This window comes from Neoarius graeffei, chromosome 9 (genome assembly GCF_027579695.1).
Source record: "Neoarius graeffei isolate fNeoGra1 chromosome 9, fNeoGra1.pri, whole genome shotgun sequence".
Lineage (NCBI taxonomy): Eukaryota > Metazoa > Chordata > Actinopteri > Siluriformes > Ariidae > Neoarius > Neoarius graeffei.
This window is the reverse complement of record NC_083577.1, coordinates 41108413-41128244: the sequence shown is the minus strand read 5'-3', so window position 1 is coordinate 41128244 and position 19832 is coordinate 41108413. Positions and strand designations below refer to the sequence as shown.

Here is a 19832-nt window from a genome sequence, read left to right as displayed (position 1 = left end):
TAAAAACAAAACAATTGAATTTTTTGTGTGTTTATTAAGACATAAGTTAAATTGTAAGCAAAAAAATATATATTTTTTGTAAGCAAAAAATGGACTTTAGAAAAATATTATTGTGCAAAATAAGTTGTCTTACAAAACAGTGGTCTGCGCCGGATAGTTTGTAGCCATACAGTCTGTTAGAGCAAGCCTAACAGCTTGAACACGGAACTGCCAGTGTTGCCAGATTGGGGGGGTTTAAGTGCATTTTAGCGGTTTTGAACATGTTTTGGTCTGGAAAACGTCAGCAGTATCTGGCAACACTATAGCTCTTCTTCATGATGACAACCGGAAGTGTACCAACACGATGGGGCGTGTAGCGCCACGTGTGGCTCGGGTGCACAATGCACCTTGCACAATAGCCTGATTTCACTTGTGCATGTAGGACTGGATTTCTCTGGCACCCCTGCTGGGACCCTTTGCTCGATTACCGCTCGATTTGGACGTGCATGTAAACGTACTGACTGACTGTAATGGGTAAGCCAGCTGTCTGAGGTAAGGTGGCCGCCATGTGCGGACGTTCGACTTCGTTGACGGGCAACGGGGACGAGGCATCTAGTCTTCTATGTAAATCTATGGTAGAGCCCTGCACTCCCGCGGGACTCGCCGCAAAGCAGTGCGGCGCGGGACAAATTTTGAAAGCTCATTGCGGGCGCGGGCGGGACCGGAAATGCACATATACGCGCGCTGGCGGGAGCGGTGATAAGCTGCAACAGTCCCGCTAACTAAACACGTGTTTGAAATAAAATGTATAAATTACTAATTTATGTCTATCATACATAATTTGTGTTGGATATTTTATTTGGCATTAATAAAAACATTTTAAGATGTTTAAGTTGGCAGAGAAATAGTATCTTAAATTTGTTATCCTAATAGGAAATCCTTTGATCGCTCTAATGACTCACAGTTCACAGCCAACTAGCAAGAGAACCATGAGTAAAGTGATTTACGACTTGAGTTAGTCTACAACTTTAGTCAGAGAGACATGTTACACAGTGACGGTAGGCTTGACTCAATACTATCCCAGAAATCCTTCCTGTAATATGCAAATTTGGCTGTCCAATCAGAGGCGGCCAAATTTGCATATTACAGGAAGGATTTCTGGGATAGCATTGAGTCAAGCCTACCGTCACTGTGTAACATGTCTCTCTGATTAAAGTTGTAGACTAACTAAAGCAATGAATCGATTCACTTCATTTACTAGCTTGAGAGGGGGGGAAAAAAAAGCCCCACATATACTTTCTCATAGATACAAAAGAAGCCCATTCACTTTTTTATACTAATCAGAGAATTATAATGGCTTCTTACATGATAAAAATGTGTGATTCGCGATTAAATATTTTAATTGTTTGATAGCACTAATTATTATTAATAGAGACAGTACATGCTGAATTCCGAAACAAGGTAAATAATAGCAATGTGAGCTGTAGATATTTATGCTGAAATCCACTCAAAGTAGGGGGCGGGGCACCATCACGCTGTGTCAAGACAAGAACTTTCCTGAGAAATAACGCGAACGTCTGCATCATGCGGGATTTGCGGGCGGGAGCGGGACTGAAAATCATAATTTTTTTGTGGGCGCGGGCGGGAGCGGGACTGAAAATCATAATTCTTTGCGGGCGGGAGTGGGACTGCACAAACGGAAGCTGGACTGAAAAATCCGACCCACGCAGACCTCTAATCTATGGAAACAACAGCTACATCATAAATGGCCTGTGGGTCACTTTCGCTACGTTCACACTGCAAGGCTTAATGCTCAATTCCGATTTTTTTGTGAAATCCGATTTTTTTGTGAGGTCATTCACATTAACAAATATATGCGACTTGTATGTGATCCTCAGTATGAACGAAAAGCGACCTAAAAGTGTTCCGCATGCGCATTGCAGGATACGACAACGTCACACGCAGTGAGCATGGCCAGTGTTTACGGAAGTAAAACCACCCGGTTGCGGTATGACCCATCCAATCTAGCTTGAATAGCTGTATCCCCCCAAATGGAAATCAGCTCCCTAACCTCTGCGTCCTTCCATTGAGAAGATTCAGAACCTTCACAGCCCGAAGCGTCCCTCGCATTGATGTCATTATGCGCCATGTTGTTGTAACTTTTTTTGAGAGACCCACCGCCTACTTCAGCGCAGAATAGTGACGTTTGTGGCTTGTTGATGACGTGTAAGTCAGATGAATGCGACCTGGCGGTTCAGACTGAAGTCGCATATGAAAAGAGCGGATAGGAATCGGAATTAGGACCACATATCCAAACGGCCTGGGTCGGATTTGAAAAAATCAGATCTGTGTCGTTCATATTGTCAATAAAAGATCGGATACAGGTCACATATGGGCAAAAAGATCGGATTTGAGTTACTTCAGCCTGCAGTGTGAACGTAGCCTTTATTAACCCGTGCATGTGACTTTATTACCCCGTGCATGTGAAAGAGGCAACATTTGAAATTCAGATAATAGTCATAAACTCTAAACAGATAATAATCTGAAACTGGAAAGAATATTTTTATCTGTATAAGTTTGATAAGAAATCAAAAAGAGGTGGATGAAGGATTCATGCCAGTCTATACAAAGGAAAGGTGGCACAGTGGTGTAGTGGTTATCACGATCACTTCACAGCAAGAAGGTCCTGGGTTCGAGCCCGGCGGCCGGCGAGGGCCTTTCTGTGTGGAGTTTGCAAGTTCTCCCCATGTCCACGTGGGCTTCCTCCAGGTGCTCCGGTTTCCCCCACAATCCAAAGACAAGCAGGTTAGGCTAATGCCGCTTTTCCACTACAAACGCGGCTGAGCCGTGCCGTGCCGAGTCGAGCTGAGTCGAGCTGAGCGGGGCTGTTGGAGTTGCATTTCGACTACAACCGCGCTGAACCGTGCTGGCTGGAAGTGGGGGACACATTGGGTGGAGTTAGCGAAAGTGGGTGGACGTCATGTGATGCCGTTAAGCAGCGCAAACAGTGACATCAGTGACAGTGGCGGAACAAGTCAGAGCCGGGCCGGGGGCGGGGCAAATGACCGGGCCCTTTATTAAAGCTTATCATAACATCATTTTAGGCTACAAAATGTCCGCAACTGCGGTGTTTACCAATTTCAACACTACCGGGTGCAACTATGTTATTTAGTACATCAAGTCCTTCAAACGAACATGTAACTCAGAAACAAAAAACATTAGGATACTGTACATGGCTCATAATAAAACATCAATAGCCTATACTGCGCACATTATTTGAAGGGCATACGAATGAGCGCTCAGAGGTTGCAGCGGTGACAGGAAGAGTCAGAAATAAAAGGAGGGCGGTGCAAACCTCACTGAATGCACTGTGTTTACCAATTTCAACACTCCGGGGTGCAACTATGTTAGTTTGTACATTAAGTCCTTCAAACGAACATGTAACTCAGAAACAAAAAAACATTCGGCGACATACTGTACATGGCTCATAATAAAACATCAATAGCCTACTGCGCGCATTATTTGAAGGGCATACGACGAGCCTTGCGCTCCGCGAACTCGTGCACGATGCTCTGTATGTCACTGATTCAGTGAGCTTTTAAGCGGTAGTCTCACGACCCGAATAGTAAACAATAAACATGGAGGACATGGAGTCGTTAGTGTTGCTGGTCTCGGTGCTGTGGCTTGCTGTCACCGACAACGCGGACAGATACTGGCAAGAGCGTATAGATGAGGCGAGGCGCATAAGGCTTCAGAAATTCTCGTAATTCATAATTATTATTCTTCCGGGTTTGCGGTGTTTACAGATCCCAGCGCGCTCGCGGGGCGTGTGTGGGCATGTGAGGACACTCCTCCTCACCAATCAGTGCACAGGGGAGTGTCTGCTCACGCCCCCAGCCTCACTCGGCTCGGTTTGGCTCGCTTCAGCCCCACTCCAAAACGGTGCGAGTTTTAGGGGCTAAGCAGGGCTGAAACGAGCTGAGTCGTGCTGGTTTTGGTAGTCGAAACGCGAGCCGTGTCGGGCTGAAGTGAGCTGAAGCGAGCTGAAGTGAGCTGAAAAAGGGTAGTGGAAAAGGGCCATAATTGGTGGCTCTAAATTGACCGTGTGAATGGTTGTTTGTCTCTGTGTCAGTCCTGCGATGACCTGGCGACTTGTCCAGGGTGTACCCCGCCTCTCGCTCACAGTCAGCTGGGATAGGCTCCAGCTTGCCTGCGACCCTGTAGAACAGGATAAGCGGCGACAGATAATGGATGGATGGATGAAAGAGAGGTGGATGAAGGATTCATGCCAGTCTACACAAAGGAAGGGTGGTGTAGTGGTTATCACGATCACCTCACAGTAAGAAGGTTCTGGGTTCGAGCCCAGCGGCTGATGAGGGCCTTTCTGTGTGGAGTTTGAATGTTCTCCCTGTGTCCATGTGGGTTTCCTCCGGGTGCTCCGGTTTCCCCCACAGTCCAAAGACATGCAGGTTAGGCTAATTGGTGGCTCTAAATTAACAGTAGGTGTGAATGTGAGTGTGAATGGTTGTTTGTCTCTGTGTCAGCCCTGCGATAACCTGGCAACTTGTCCAGGGTGTACCCCGTCTCTTGCCCATAGTCAGCTGGGATAGGCTCCAGCTTGCCTGCGGCCGTGTAGGACAGGATAAGCGGCTACAGATAATGGATGGATGTCTCTGAACTGCAGTTTTGCACATTTCAAGGTCATGTCATACATCTTTATTCTGTGAACTTTTATTGCACATTCCAGCACACACTGTACAGCTTGGCTATTTATTTAACCTTTTGCACATATTCTCTTCCTCTCACACATTCATATCATGTCTCTTCTCCATTGTAAGAAGAAGAAGCCTTTATTTTTGTCACATGAACAAGCAAGCATTTTTTTTTATTTACACCTCTAAGCACAAGTATAACACAAAAATATAATATAACTAAAAAAAATCAATAAACTGTAGTTAAAAACCAAAACTATGAATTTTGTAGAGAAAAAAATTTATATATATATATATATATATATATATATATATATATATATATATGGGCATAGCTAGGATTTTTCAAAGGCGGGGGGGTCACAGCCTGAGTACATTATGTAACAAAAAAATAATTACCATTGCTAGTTTTAGGTAGCTTAGAAACCGGCTCTTCCATTACTGATGTTTCTTCCACGTTTTCTTGATGTAGTGTTCCAGAAACAGCGCACTAAAACTTAGCTTCGAAGCCACAAAATGTAACTTTGATGGAAAAAAATTATACAATAAATTGCTTACCTCTCTTCACGTCGAAAGAAGGAGGAAAGTTTTGCTTGTTTTGACATGGCGAATCATTAACACAAGAGGAAATACTCGTAATTCGCAACTAAAAAGACTGCAGCTACACTGGCAGCTTGACCATGCTTTCTAGTGCGATCGTGCTTGCGCAGAACTGATTCAGTCCTGCACACCTTGGCTCGTGCACCTGAAGGTGCACCTCGGGCTGCGCGCACGCCTAATGAGCTCCAGCACGCATGCCATTAACAAAGAACACCTGTCTTTAATCAATGAACTATGTTTAGGCTATTTAAGGACTGCGCCCATGCAAGGACAATGTGAAGTATTAAGCCACGTCTAGTGTACCTTACAGAGCCTTGTTTCCTGGCCCTGTTCCTGTTGACCTCCTGGTTTCTCGACTCCTGTTTCTCGTCCCTTGATCTTGTATAGTTTTGCCTCTGATATTCTGTCCATGCCTCAATTGACCTCCTGCCTGTTTCCTCGATTAAGATTTTGCCTGCTGTTTTGGACTGTTTGCCTGTTGTGTGCGTTTCATGCACTTTATGCTCATATCGCACTGTGTATTATTTAACATCTGCACTTACATCCGCCTCTCCCGCACACACTCTGACAAACTGGGTTTTCGTGCCCAAACCACAGGAAGTCAAGGTTATAGAAATCCTAATGAGGCTGAGGTGGCCATCTAGTTTAAAAAAAAAAAAAGTTAGAAAAATTTCAGTGAGCGCTTTTCTAATATTCTTATGCGGCTATTGAAAAAATGTATGGTCTGACAAAGGGGGGGGGGGGGGGGGGGTCACGGGCACCCCAGGACCCCCCAACTATGGCCCTGATATATATAAGAAGAAACCTTTATTTGTCACATGCACACTGAAATTCATCCTCTGCATTTAACCCATCTGAAGCAGTGAACACATGCACACACACCCAGAGCAGTGGGCAGCCACACCAGAGCACTCAGGGGTCAGGTACCTTGCTCAAGGGCACCTCAGCCCAAGGCCGCCCCACGTCAACCTAACTGCATGTCTTTGGATTGTGAGAGAAACCAGAGCACCCAGAGGAAACCCACACAGACACAGGGAGAACATGCAAACCACACAGAAAGGCCCTCGCCAGCCACTGGGTTCGAATCCAGAACCTTCTTGCTGTGAGGCGACCGTGCTAACCACTACACCACCATGCCGCCCCCCCCACACACACATGTAATTTGGAAAGAGGTGCAGGAAGCCCTAGAATAACTTAAAACATCATCATGTGACCTGTTTATGCACATTCAGGGATATAATCTACAGCTTGGACTTCGACACCTCATACACATACCCCTCAAATATGTCCATTTTTCAAATTTGTATATTTCAGATTCTTCCATTTTTTATTCTATAGCAACTTGGTCTTGGCTAAATTCTTGGCTAAATTAAATTAAATTAAAGTCTTGGCTAAATTCTTGTATTTTAACTGTTCAAGCACTAATCACCAAAGCAAATCCCTTGTTGTATGTGAGAACATACTTGGCAATAAACTTGATTCTTATAGAATTAATATGCTAATGTGCAATTTGTGTGTGTGTGTGTGTGTGTGTGTGTATATATATATATATATATATGATAAGTCTTTATTGTCATTGTCACTTTTCCAAAGGTACAACGAAATTGAAGTTGCTGTTGACTCATTATGAGTTATAGAAAGAAAAAAGAAGAGAAAAAAAGGGGGATAACAAATAAAGTATAAAAATAAATAGTAAAGTATACAGAGTTACACTGGTAAAATGGTATAAACAGAATATAAACAGAAATCTAATGTATGGTTCTATATGTACACGAATTGCACTGAAAATAGTATAACCAGAATTGTTTTGGTTCTGTATGTACACAGATTGCACTGATAAAACACACACACACACACACACACTTTATATATATAAATATGTGATATATGATATTATATTGCACAAATTGCACATTGGGGATAAGGCCAAGAATAGTTCTATTGCACATTTGAGTTTAAAGCCATGATTGTTTTGGGATAACTGTTTTTTTAGGCGGTTTGTCCTGGTTTTCATTGCTCTGTATCTCTTACCTGATGGCAAAAGCTGGAAGAGACAATGACCGGGGTGTGAAGAGTCTTTTGAAATGTCCATTGCTTTCCTGCAGCATCTGGAGGTGGAAATCTGTTCCAGGGTGGGGAAGGGGCAGCCTATTGTTTTCTCTGCTGCCCTAACGACCCTATATGTGTGTGTGTGTGTGTGTGTATATATATATATATATATATATATATATATATATATATATATATTTTGTTGTTGTTGTTGTTCTTATCAGTGCAATCTGTGTACATACAGAACCAATACAATTCTGTTTATACTATTTTATCAGTGCAATCTGTGTACCTACAGAACCAATGCAATTCTCATCTCATCTCATTATCTCTAGCCTGTTCTACAGGGTCACAGGCAAGCTGGAGCCTATCCCAGCTGACTACGGGCGAAAGGTGGGGTACACCCTGGACAAGTCGCCAGGTCATCACAGGGCTGACACATAGACACAGGCCCTGTCCACACGGCAACGGATTCAGGTGAATCCGATACAATTGTTTATCGTTTCGGCCTGGCGTCCACACGGCACCGGTGTTTTGGGTGCCCCAAAACGCAATCTTTTGAGAACGGGTTCCAGAGTGGAAAGATCTGGCAACGTTGCCGTTGCAAAGTCGTCTGGATGAGTAGAACAGATTTGTTTACGATGACGTCACAACCACATGACTGTGAGTGCTTCATGCCGGGTAGAAGTGTAACGAACTCGATGCGAGTTGTCAACAAATCCTATAACCTGGTTCATGAAATGCGCTTACAAAATATTTTCACTGTGAATATTTATTGTGTAATGGTGCAAAGTGAGAGAGAGAGAGAGAGAGAATAGCTCTTAGGGCAGAGTCAATCCCGCCAGCAAAAATAGGGAAAAAAAGGAGCGATCTCACCTCTTCAGATGTTGGTTTAAGTCCTACAATACATTCCTCAAAAAGGGCGTAGAACAACAAATTAATCCATCAATGTGTAGCATTCAATTTATTCCGGATCATTAAAGACACCGCCTTCCACATAGAATCATACGTCATCCTCCCCACCATATTGGATGGGTCAAAGCGGAGAATAAAGATGCCTCATTCATGTGCTGCGTTTAACTGTGCCAACAGGTTTACTGTCCAAACGAGATCACATGGGATTACCTTTCACAGGTGAGACTGGAAAAATACTTTTCATTGTATTTGGTCATTATAATGTAATTTTACGAACAGATTTTTCTGACTTTGTGGCTAATATGAAGTCTCGCGCATAATAGTTTATGCGCATGCATCCTTACTTCTTCTATTGTTCTGGTGTCTCCGAAGGGACAGTCTTACAGCGCCCTAGAGGTGTGGCATGTGTATTGCATCGTTTTCAGCAAGCGTTGCGTTGCCATATGGACCTGATATTTTACTGATCGTTGCCCATTTGGACGCGATATTTTTTTAAATAACATCTCGTTGCCGTTGTCGTGTGGATGTAGCCACAGACAACCATTCACACTCACATTCACACCTACAGTCAATTTAGGCTACATCCACACGACAACGGCAACGAGATGTTATTTAAAAAAATATCGCGTCCACATGGGCAACGATCAGTAAAATATCAGGTCCATACGGCAACGCAACGCTTGCTGAAAACGATGCAATACACATGCCACACCTCTAGGGGCGCTGTAAGACAGTCCCATCGGAGACACCAGAACAATAGAAGAAGTAAGGACGCATGCGCATAAACTATTATGCGCGAGACTTCATATTAGCCACAAAGTCAGAAAAATCTGTTCGTAAAATTACATTATAATGACCAAATACAATGAAAAGTATTTTTCCAGTCTCACCTGTGAAAGGTAATCCCATGTGATCTCGTTTGGACGGTAAACCTGTTGGTACAGTTAAACGCAGCACATGAATGAGGCATCTTTATTCTCCGCTTTGACCCATCCAATATGGCGGCGAGGATGATGTATGATTCTACGCGGAAGGCGGCGTCTTTAATGGTCCGGAATAAATTGAATGCTACACATTGATGGATTAATTTGTTCTTCTACGCCCTTTTTGAGGAATGTATTGTAGGACTTAAACCAACATCTGAAGAGGTGAGATCGCTCCTTTTTTTCCCCTATTTTTGCTGGCGGGACTGACTCTGCCCTAAGGGCTATTCTCTCTCTCTCTCACTTTGCACCATTACACAATAACTATTCACAGTGAAAATATTTTGTAAGCGCGTTTCATGAACCAAGTTATAGGATTTGTTGACAACTCGCATCGAGTTCGTTACACTTCTACCCGGCGTGAAGCACATGTGGTTGTGACGTCATCGTAAACAAATCCATTCTACTCATCCAGACGACTTCGCAACGGCAACGTTGACAGATCTTTCCACTCTGGAACCTGTTCTCAAAAGATTGCGTTTTGGGGCACCCAAAACGCCGGTGCCGTGTGGATGCCAGGCCGAAACGATAAACAATTGTATTGGATTCACCTGAATCCGTTGCCATGTGGACAGGGCCTTAGAGTCACCAGTTAACCTAACCTGCATGTCTTTGGACTGCGGCGGAAACCGGAGCACCCAGAGGAAACCCACCCGGACAACATGCAAACTCCACAGAGAAAGGCCCTCGCCGGCCATGGGGCTCGAACCCGGACCTTCTTGCTGTGAGGCGACAGCTCTAACCACTACACCACCGTGCTGCCCCCAATACAATTCTGTTTATACCATTTTACCAGTGCAATTCTGTATACTTTACTATTTATTTTTATACTTTTTGTTCCCCCCCCATAACTCATAATGAGTCAACAGCACCTTCAATTTCATTGTTCCTTTGGAAAAGTGACAATGACAATCAAGACTTATCTCTTATCTTAATATGGAGCATTTTATATTTTGTCTTCATTTTATTCTTAACTTTACTTTAATATGACAGCTTTGACACTGCGTCCTCAACAAATTTAACTCTAACCTTTTGTAGATATGCACTTTGGGTCGTTCAGCCTAAGCAACTCTATCCCACATCTCGTGACATTTCTGAGCACGTCATTGCAGTAAATTTACATACTTGAAAGGGACAGCGTGAAGGACGGGAGATTCAGCCAATAAGCAGCGACAACTAAGCCTGTTCTGCCCAATAGGATTATTAATATTGTTGGGCGAAACCCCAAGAATGGGGCGGGCTTTGTTTTTTGGGAAAAAGTGTAGTGCGCGAGGGGGGAAGGTGAAAATAAAAATTAGCTGAAGGGAAGATGGCGAGAGGCTCCCGGTGTTTGCGGAGAGCGGTAGCGGAGTGTATTAAGCAGTTACCGTTCACGGCAGCTCGAGAAACACCGGGCAGAAACGGAGTCAGGTAACACAAGCAAACACTACCGGAAACTATACACATTTTCGCCGTTTCAGTGTAGCAGCAAAGTATCGCTAACTGACTACTGTAGCTTTTAGCTAAGTTAGCTAGCGACATAGCGTACTGTTATTAATGATGGCAGCTAGCCAGGTATCTGATCTTACCGGGGTCTTTTTTTTCTTAGTTAGTTAGCTAGCTACTGGTCAAGTTGTAAACCGATCAACGACCTAATAAACTAACTACAAAGCGCTGAAGAGAGACTACTTCAGCTGCGTTTCTGTAGCTGGTGTTAGTAATCGCGTCCAGCTGTTGTTTTGGGCGAACTCTACCTGTTTGGTGTGTTTTGGCGTCATTATTTTTAGTGCTATTGCAAATAAAAAAAAAATGCGTCCAGATGTGACTTGGTTTTTCTCTTATGCCCTTGAATAGTCAGCTGGTTAGCATTTGGTCTACGCAACAGTTGCGGCTTATTGTTCTTTTGGACTGAATATTTTAGTTTCTTGAATAATATCGCTTGTTTGTGATAACTGTGTAGTTTAGCGGATAGGATTTTGAACACCCTTTATTCAAGCACTTAAAGCTTTCGTTTTAAAACCTGGGGGCGTGATGAGACAGCTATAGTGGAGTGTATCAGGGATGACAGAGAGGAGGCGTATAGGAGCCTGGTGAGGGAATTTTGCTGTTTGGTGCAATAGGAACCATCTGCAGCTCAACACCTCGAAGACCAAGGAGCTGGTCATTGACTTTGGGAGGTCCAGACCAAGGTCACAACCAGTTCTGGTAGAGGTGGAGGCTGTGGATTCCTACAAGTGCCTTGGGCTGTGGCTGGACAGCAAGCTGGACTGGACTTGCAACACCAACCACCTGTACAGGAAGGTACGGAGCAGGCTGTACTTCCTGAGGAGGCTGCGGTCCTTTAAAGTGCATATCACGGGGGGCATCGTGGCTCAGGTGGATAAAGCTTCGGTCACAACCGGCCGTACGTGCAAAAAAATGCAAGAAACGCACGGAGGGTGCGCGTGAAACACACGGAGGGTGCGCGTGTGACGTGCTGGTTTTCGAGCCGCAGACCGGCCACAGAGGTTCTTTGTCATGTCAAACAAACTCTACGGGCGCTTACGTTTTTTCAGGTTGCAAGACAAACTTGCGGCCTACGCGCGTCTTTCTCCATGAACAAAAAAAACGCAGCGATTTGGGAAACGCCAAAAATCGCACGGCCAAAAAATCGTACGTCTGGTTGTGACCTAGGCTTAAGGTGCCATACCATAAATCCGGGGACCCGGGTTCGATTCCGATCCAAGGTCATTTCCCGATCCCTCCCCTTCTCTCTTTCCCGCTCATTTCCTGTGTCTACACTGTCCTATCCAATAAAGGTGAAAAAAGCCCAAAAAAATCTTAAAAAAAAAAGTGCATATCACAGGTAAATTCAGGAGCGAGATCAATGTAATTCTCCTGTTTTATATTCAACTTTGGTCAAATATTTGTCGCATTTTGTGCAGTTTTTTTTTTACCTTGCGCAATACCAGAAAAATTCAGTTGAAATCAAGCCGTTTGAGGCGAATTGATCCGCCTCTGAAAAAACTTGGCATTTGGATTTCCTGGGAAACATTGATTTTCGTGACGACGTGTGTGGGACGCCTCCTTCTGAATCCTACGTCAGCGCTGGTTTGTTTATGAGAAAACGACTTGGTGGTTTTCTGCAAATTTCTTCAACGTTATCATGTAATTATTAAAATGGTTAACAGATGTATCATAGGAGGGTGTAGCAACACCAATCTTGATGGGATTAGTACTCATGGTTTTCTAAAAGACCGGACAATGAGAGAGAAATTTGAGCGCTTGGTCTACACAGGCTGTGCACTGAAACCATGCAAGCTCTCTCAGCCTGCTGGTGCTTCCGCAGGTAACGTCACGAATCTGGCTCCAGACTCCCTTGGGATTTTTCCAGATGCGTTTTATTTTTTTCTGCTGTAGACAGATGGCCTTGTGCAAAATTACCCTTCTGGACGAGTGTGTAAAGGGACATACTTTCATATTAAAAAAAAAAAAAGCGAAATTGGTCCAGGATATGCACATCTGCAGGAAACTCCTGTGGATGTTCTATCAGTCTGTTTCGCCAGTGTGCTGGGGGGGCAGCACATCCAAGGAGGACACATCCAGGCTGGACAAACTGATCAGGCAGGCCGGCTCTGTGGTCGGCATGAAGCTGGACTCTGTGGTGACTGTGGCAGACGAGGATTATGGACAAACTACTGAACATCATGGATGATGTCAGTCACCCTCTGCACACCGTCATCAGCAACCAGAGGAGTCTGTTCAGTGACAGAATGCTCCTTCCCAAGTGCAGGACGAACAGACTTAAAAACTCCTTTGTCCCTCACGCCATCACACTGTACAACTCCTCTCTGGGGGGGAAGAGGGGTAACAGGAGGACAGAGGACGGGAAGGAGCAGTAGCCTAGCCTGACAAAAAGTAATACCGGACAATGTGCAATGCCTTTCCTGCTAGATTTTTTTTTTTCATATTTGTATACGCTAATACTTAATTTATCTACAAGTTTTCTCTATTTTCTATTCTGTTTATTCTCTAATGATGCTGCTGGAATTTTAATTTCCCTGAGGGAACTCTCCCAAAGGGATCAATAAAGTTTTCTATCTATCTATCTATCTATCTATCTATCTATCTATCTATCTATCTATCTATCTATCTATCTATCTATCTGATGTAACATAGGGACAGTGACGTCATGCCAGATGTCCCCTGAAACTTCCCCTCGTGTCTGTGTCTCAGACCCACAGCACAAAACACACAACTGCTGCTACTGCTGTCCAAAGTCCAGAACACGTCCTCTAGTAGTGACACCATCATGCTTAGCCGTGAGCATCATGTCTAACATGACACATTGCTTTTGTTGTGCCCAAGCCTGACATTCAACTACTGTCCTAATGACAACACACACACTAACTAGTTCTAAGTTAAGTATTTAAATAGCTGGTAAGTGGTTTAACAGCATTCCAGGAGTAGCAAGAGCAGTGTTGACCTGCCTCCTTGATATGGTATGAGAGTTCATTTCAGGTCAGATCTGTATAATACCCAGCAAGTCCTGTATCTCGTCTTCATCTAGATTAGTATTAGCTGGTTATAACGGAACTATTGGCATTTCCAGCAGACCGACCACAGTGTGTACAGTATACCTTTCTGGCCATGAGCTTCAGAATCTTACGAACTTGTAATCTGATTGGCTCTCACTAGACTATATTCATGGATGCACACTTCCGTACCTGTGTCTGAAATCGCTCCCTACTCCCCATATAGGGCACTATATAGAAGGGATGCCATTTTGTAGCGCTGTCCGAAACCTTAGTGAGGATTATTTACACCCTATATTAGATTAGATAAAACTTTATTGATCCCTTTGGGAGGGTTCCCTCAGGGAAATTAAGATTCCAGCAGCATCATTACAGATAAACAGAGAAAAGAAATAGAGAAAAACTTCTAGATAAATTAAACTAAATTAAGTATTTACATATACAAATATAAAAGATTAAGATATGGGGAAGAGAGGGAGGGGGAAAGTGGGGTTAGGGTAAGTGTGTGTGTGTGGTGAAGCAGGAAAGATATTGCACATTATATTGCACATTGTCTGGTATTGCTTATTGTTAGGCTAGGCTACTGCTCTTTCCCATCCTCTGTCCTCCTGTTACCTCCCCCCTCCCCCAAGAGAGGAGTTGTACAGTCTGATGGTGTGAGGGACAAAGGAGTTTTTGAGTCTGTTCGTCCTGCACTTGGGAAGGAGCATTCTGTTACTGAACAGGCTCCTCTGGTTGCTGATGACTGTGTGCAGAGGGTGACTGGCGTCGTCCAGGATGTTCAATAGTTTGTCCATAGACCTCTTCTCTGCCACCGTCACCAGAGAGTCCAGCTTCATGCCGACCACAGAGCCGTCCAGCCTGGATGTGTCCTCTTTGGATGTGCTGCCCCCCCCACCAGCACACCACGGTGTAAAACAGGACACTGGCAGCCACAGACTGATAGAACATCCACATGAGTTTCCTGCAGATGTTAAAGGACCGCAGCCTCCTAAGGAAGTATAGCCTGCTCTGTCCCTTCCTGTATAAGTGATTGGTGTTACAAGTCCAGTCCAGCTTGCTGTCCAGCCACAGCCCGAGGTACTTGTAGGAATCCACAGCCTCCACCTCGACTCCCTCGATCAGAACTGGTTGTGACCTTGATCTGGACCTCCCAAAGTCAATGACCAGCTCCTTGGTCTTCGAGGTGTTGAGCTGCAGATGGTTCCTGTTGCACCACACAGCAAAGTCCCTCACCAGGCTCCTATACTCCTCCTCTCTGTCGTCACTGATGCACCCAACAATGGCTGTGTCATCGGCAAACTTCTGAATGTGACACAGCTCCGAGTTGTAGCAGAAGCCCGTGATGTACAGGGTGAAGAGAAGAGGGGCCAGCACCGTGTCCTGGGGTGCTCCAGTGCTGCTAATTACAGTGTCAGACGTGATGTCCTTCAGCCTGACGTACTGCGGCCTGTCAGCGAGGTAGCTGGAGATCCAGGTGACCAGGCAGGGGTCCACTCGCATCCTGTTCAGTTTGTCCTGAAGCAGTAGGGGCTGGATGGTGTTCAAGGCACTTGAGAAGTCCAAGAAGAGGATCCTCACTGTGCCATTTCTCTTATCCAGATGCAAGTGGGCTCGGTGTAGCAGGTAGAGAATGGCGTCTTCCACACCAACACCTGCCTGGTACGCAAACTGTAGACAGTCCTGGGCATGTTGTACCTGGGGTCTGAGGAGGCTGAGGAAGAGCCGCTCCAACATCTTCATCAGATGTGAAGTGAGCGCCACCGGTCGGAAGTCGTTAAGCTCTCTGGGCCGATTCTTTTTGGGAACTGGAACGATACATGATGTCTTCCAGAGGGTTGGCACTCTCCCCAGCTGCAGGCTGAGGTTGAAGATGCGTTGGAGTGGTTCACCCAGTTCAGCAGTGCAGGTTTTCAGTAGTCGTGGGCACACCTTGTCCGGGCCTGCTGCTTTCCTGGGGTGAAGCTTCCTCAGTTGACCTCTGATCTGGTCTACAGTAATGTACAGAGGAGTCTGTGTTGAGGTGGGGGAGGAGGAGGCTGCTGTGATGACTGGGGGGAGGTGTGTTGAGGGAAGAAGGAGAGATGGCTGCAGTGAGGGAGAGGGTGGGGGGGGACGTGGGCTGGTTGAACCAATTGGAAATAGTCATTCAACTCATTCGCCCTCTCCACTGTCCCCTCAACGACTCTGGTCTTTGTATTGTGGCCTGTGATGGTTTTCACACCTTCCCAGACTTCCCTTATGCTGTTCTCCTTCAGCTTCTGCTCCACCTTTCTCCTGTAGCTGTCCTTAGCTTCCCTCATGCAGCGTTTCACCTCCTGCTGTGCTGCTTTCATTGCCTCCCTGCTCCTGAAGGCGGCCTTCTTCCTGTTGAGCACAGCTTTGACTGTTACCCATGGCTTATTAGGGTAACACCATACAGTCTTAGCGAGGGAGACCATGTCTGCACAGAAGTTGAGGTAATCTGTCAGACAGTCACTACGTTTACATGCACATAGAGAGAATCGAATTTCTGCCGTTGCTCGACTGAAATCGAAGTTCAAAATGCCATGTATACACCTTAATTCGGCTGAAATAGAACCGAACTTGATTTCTCGGAATCGAGCTACACGACCTAGTTTATGCGATTTTTGCCGAGCTATTTTGTGCATGTATACCCTATCGAGCTAGTTGTCGAGCTACTTCCGGAAGTGACGAGTGACGAGACCACAAGCGGGAAACACAACAGCCTCGGTCGGCATGACAACAGTAGTAGCGAGCAGCAGAAGAGGTCAGGAGGAACAAACGAAGAAGAGAAAATGTGGATGTAGAGCTCTCTGAAGTGTGGGTGGAGCACAGAGGACGGCAGGACAAAGCTTCTGGTACTAATAGGCTTTTTATTGTCAGACTTTTCAGTTTAACAGCCTACTTTTATTCTTGAGAGAAACACACACACACGCGCGCACGCTGTGTTCTAGTCCCGGGATGAGCTGTCCCCTCTGCTCTCCCTCTGCCTCCTTAAATAGGGCACGGTTACTGGGAAGACACACAAACAGGTTAATTACCGTCAGGTGTAGTTATTCTGCCACTCACCTTCCCTGGCTCCGCCCTCCTGTCACAGACCGGCGCTTGACCACGCCCCCACTGCCACAGGCAAGCAGAAACGTGCACTTCTGGAGCAATGAGGAGACAGAGTTCATGCTCATTCAGCTTAAGGAGTTGAATATATTATAGAATTTTGGCGCGAATCGATTCGCGTGAGTATTCACATAAATTGTTCCCCAGGCAAATCTCAACAGATTCGCGCAAAATATTCAAGAAATATCGTAATTTTATCGTAAAATATTAATCACTTCAACACAAAAATTCCACAAATGGTTTCGGTTTCGCTAAACAAACGTTCTGCGCATGTGCAAAGTGTGTTTCACTCGCTTGGGGTTGCTTGCATCTAGTCCGCCGAGTACTCACTAGGTGGCTTTTGTTGTCAAGAATAACAAGATGGCATACTCCAGCTCAAGTGATGGTCAGCCAAACACCTCGAAATCCGTTGAAAAAACGAAAAGAATATCACGACGCGGTTTACAGGCATGGGGCGATGACCTACTAGACAATTATGACTTTGAAGACGATTTCGCGGTCAAGGCGAGGTGTAAGACATGCAGCCTGCACTATGACAGAATCAAAGCACGGTGGGCATCCTGTTTCACGGTCGATGATCGTCACGCATATAATTATATATAGCCTATACAGGAGTCTGACACACACACTAGTGCAGTCATTTGGAATCAGAAAGACAAGACCAATGAAATGAATAAATATATGATAAACACACAAAAATACAGGTTACTGACATGAGAAAAGACATAAACAAGATCCTCCATGGCTTGACCCCAGAATGTCACTCGGACAGTGCAAGCTCTACTTCTGCCCGTACTGACTTGTATGCCGTTGTGCATCCTGACCCTGACTCTAGTGTGGTTGCTAGTAGTGGTGATGATTTAGACTCAGCTGTCAGTGATGAGGCAGAGTAAACCAAATGATAGTTTGGCATGACCCTGACACATTGGTGCAGTTAGGTTTCTGACATTCAGATGTTCTCTGTTGTTCAGTTTTTGATGATTAAGGATTGAAATTGAGTGATGAGTTTGTTACTGTGAATAACTGTGTTGTAATGGTAACTGTGTGTTGTAATGGTTACTGTATTTGCGGCAGGCTTTTGAAGATGTTGTCCTCGGCTCCATTCTTCAGTTGTTGACTTGATTAAGAAGTGAAATAAAGTGATAGTTTGATAGTGTGTATAAATGTGTATTTTAATTAATGTAACTGGTACTGTATTTGTGGTTTGAGGGCTGAGTTGGAGGCCAACTGACTGCCTGTGAAAAGAATTCAAACTCGTACACACAGTCACAACAAACACACAAGTTGTTGAAATTATTTTATTGGATTCTCGCAAAACAGTTTTGCGAGAATCCAAACAGATTCCTGCAAATTTTCACGAAATTCTAGCCCTGGAGGGGTGTGACTCTGTATGCATCCTTCACATTAGCATACAGCAAGTCAATTGTCCTGCTGTTCCTTGTTGGACAATCCACAGCCTGGTAAAAAGCAGCCAAAGTAGAGTCCAAAGTAGCATGATTAAAGTCCCCAGAAATTATGATAAATGCCTCAGGGTGCTGTGTCTGTAGCCTTGCTGTGACAGAGTGAATCCTCTCACATGCAGAGGCTGCATCTGCCCTTGGAGGGATGTAAACACAGATGGTGAAAACGTGACTGAACTCCCTCGGCCGATAATATGGCCACAGGCTAACGGCTAGCAGCTCCAAATCTGGGCAACATAAAACTGTCTTTACGGAGATATGTCCCGGGTTACACCAGCGATTGTTGACCTAAATGATGAGTCCCCCCACCTTTGCTTTTCCCGCATGTGTTAATGTCTCTGTCGGTTCTCACAGCAGTGAATCCCCGCAGGTCCACGTTAGCATCCGGTACAAGGTGTGTTAGCCATGTCAGGGGCTTCAAAGTTTGGGAGAATAGCAGGGTACAAATAATTTACAGCAGGGTGCAAAATGGTAAAATGTCTGCCAGTGGCAGACATAATGCACGCAAAGCGTGCAGGGAGATATATATAAAATAGAGAGAGAGATGCAAGTACGAATTTTTCATGGGGCGGGATGGTTTGGAACAGGCCATCTAAAATTGGGATAACATTTACCCGGGACGGGTATTTGAGGCGGGTCGTCTAGCTTAAGCTTGATTAGCGTTGTTACGCACGCCAGTGTTTCCCACAGAAATTTTGGAGACTATGGGGGAGGCGCGGGGGTTGTTTAAAATTGAGTGATATGTTAAATATTAAGTTATTACTGAAAAACTATTGATTTAAAAAAACAGACACTGAGAAATGGTCCTATAAACAACTTTACCAATATAAAAGATTACCAGGACTACAAAAATGCAGAAAATTAGGCTTTACTTATCCAAATGCTCCTGTTGGTTCAAAAGTTAAAGTGCAGAGAACCTCACAGCACAACATGAAGTTACCTTAAAATATAATATAAATGCCTCAGCTTTCATGTAAGAAAAAAAACTATTAATACTAGTACTGTGTGCAGGCAGTCTCTCCTGAAGACTAAATTAAACAATTATAAACTAATAAAATAAATGGCTCAGGCTTCATAGAAGAAAAAAACAATTTGAACAGAATTTCACAGTATGATGCTGAAGCTGCCTAAACAATGGAAAATAAAATACCATTTTGGCAAAAACGTTGGCATCCATTAATTTCTTGTAGTAAGTAAAAAAATATGTTGCCAGATACTGCTGACGTTTTACAGCCCAAAATATGTTCAAAACCCGCCAAAATGCACTTAAAACCGCCCAGATTGGGCGGGAAACCGCGCAATCTGGCAACACAGGCGGCAGTAATGGCTGCACTCGTGTCGAGGATGTAAACACAGTTGACGCGGCAACGGACATACATGACATAGTGGATGTAATTTACGTTCGCAACTTTTTTTGCTGTCAGAAATATTTAATATTAAATTTTGTGACTCGACTGACAATAGCCGGCAGCATAACAAGCCATAGCCGGCGATTTGCCGCCGGTGAGCGGTTACTTTTGAGAC

At 44.7% G+C, this 19832-nt stretch overlaps 1 protein-coding gene across 2 annotated transcripts in view; it reads left to right on the top strand.

The window, feature by feature from the left end:
- Positions 1 to 10510: 10510 nt before the first annotated feature.
- Positions 10511 to 19832, top strand: part of coq10b (coenzyme Q10B) — a 42640-nt gene continuing 33318 nt past the window's right edge. The window contains exon 1 of one of the 2 annotated variants that reach the window (XM_060929499.1): positions 10511 to 10648. In XM_060929499.1, the coding sequence (XP_060785482.1) occupies positions 10548 to 10648 (101 nt within the window). In that variant the 5' untranslated portion in view covers positions 10511 to 10547. The remainder of the gene's footprint in view (positions 10649 to 19832) is intronic. The other variant, XM_060929500.1, reaches the window with a different exon arrangement.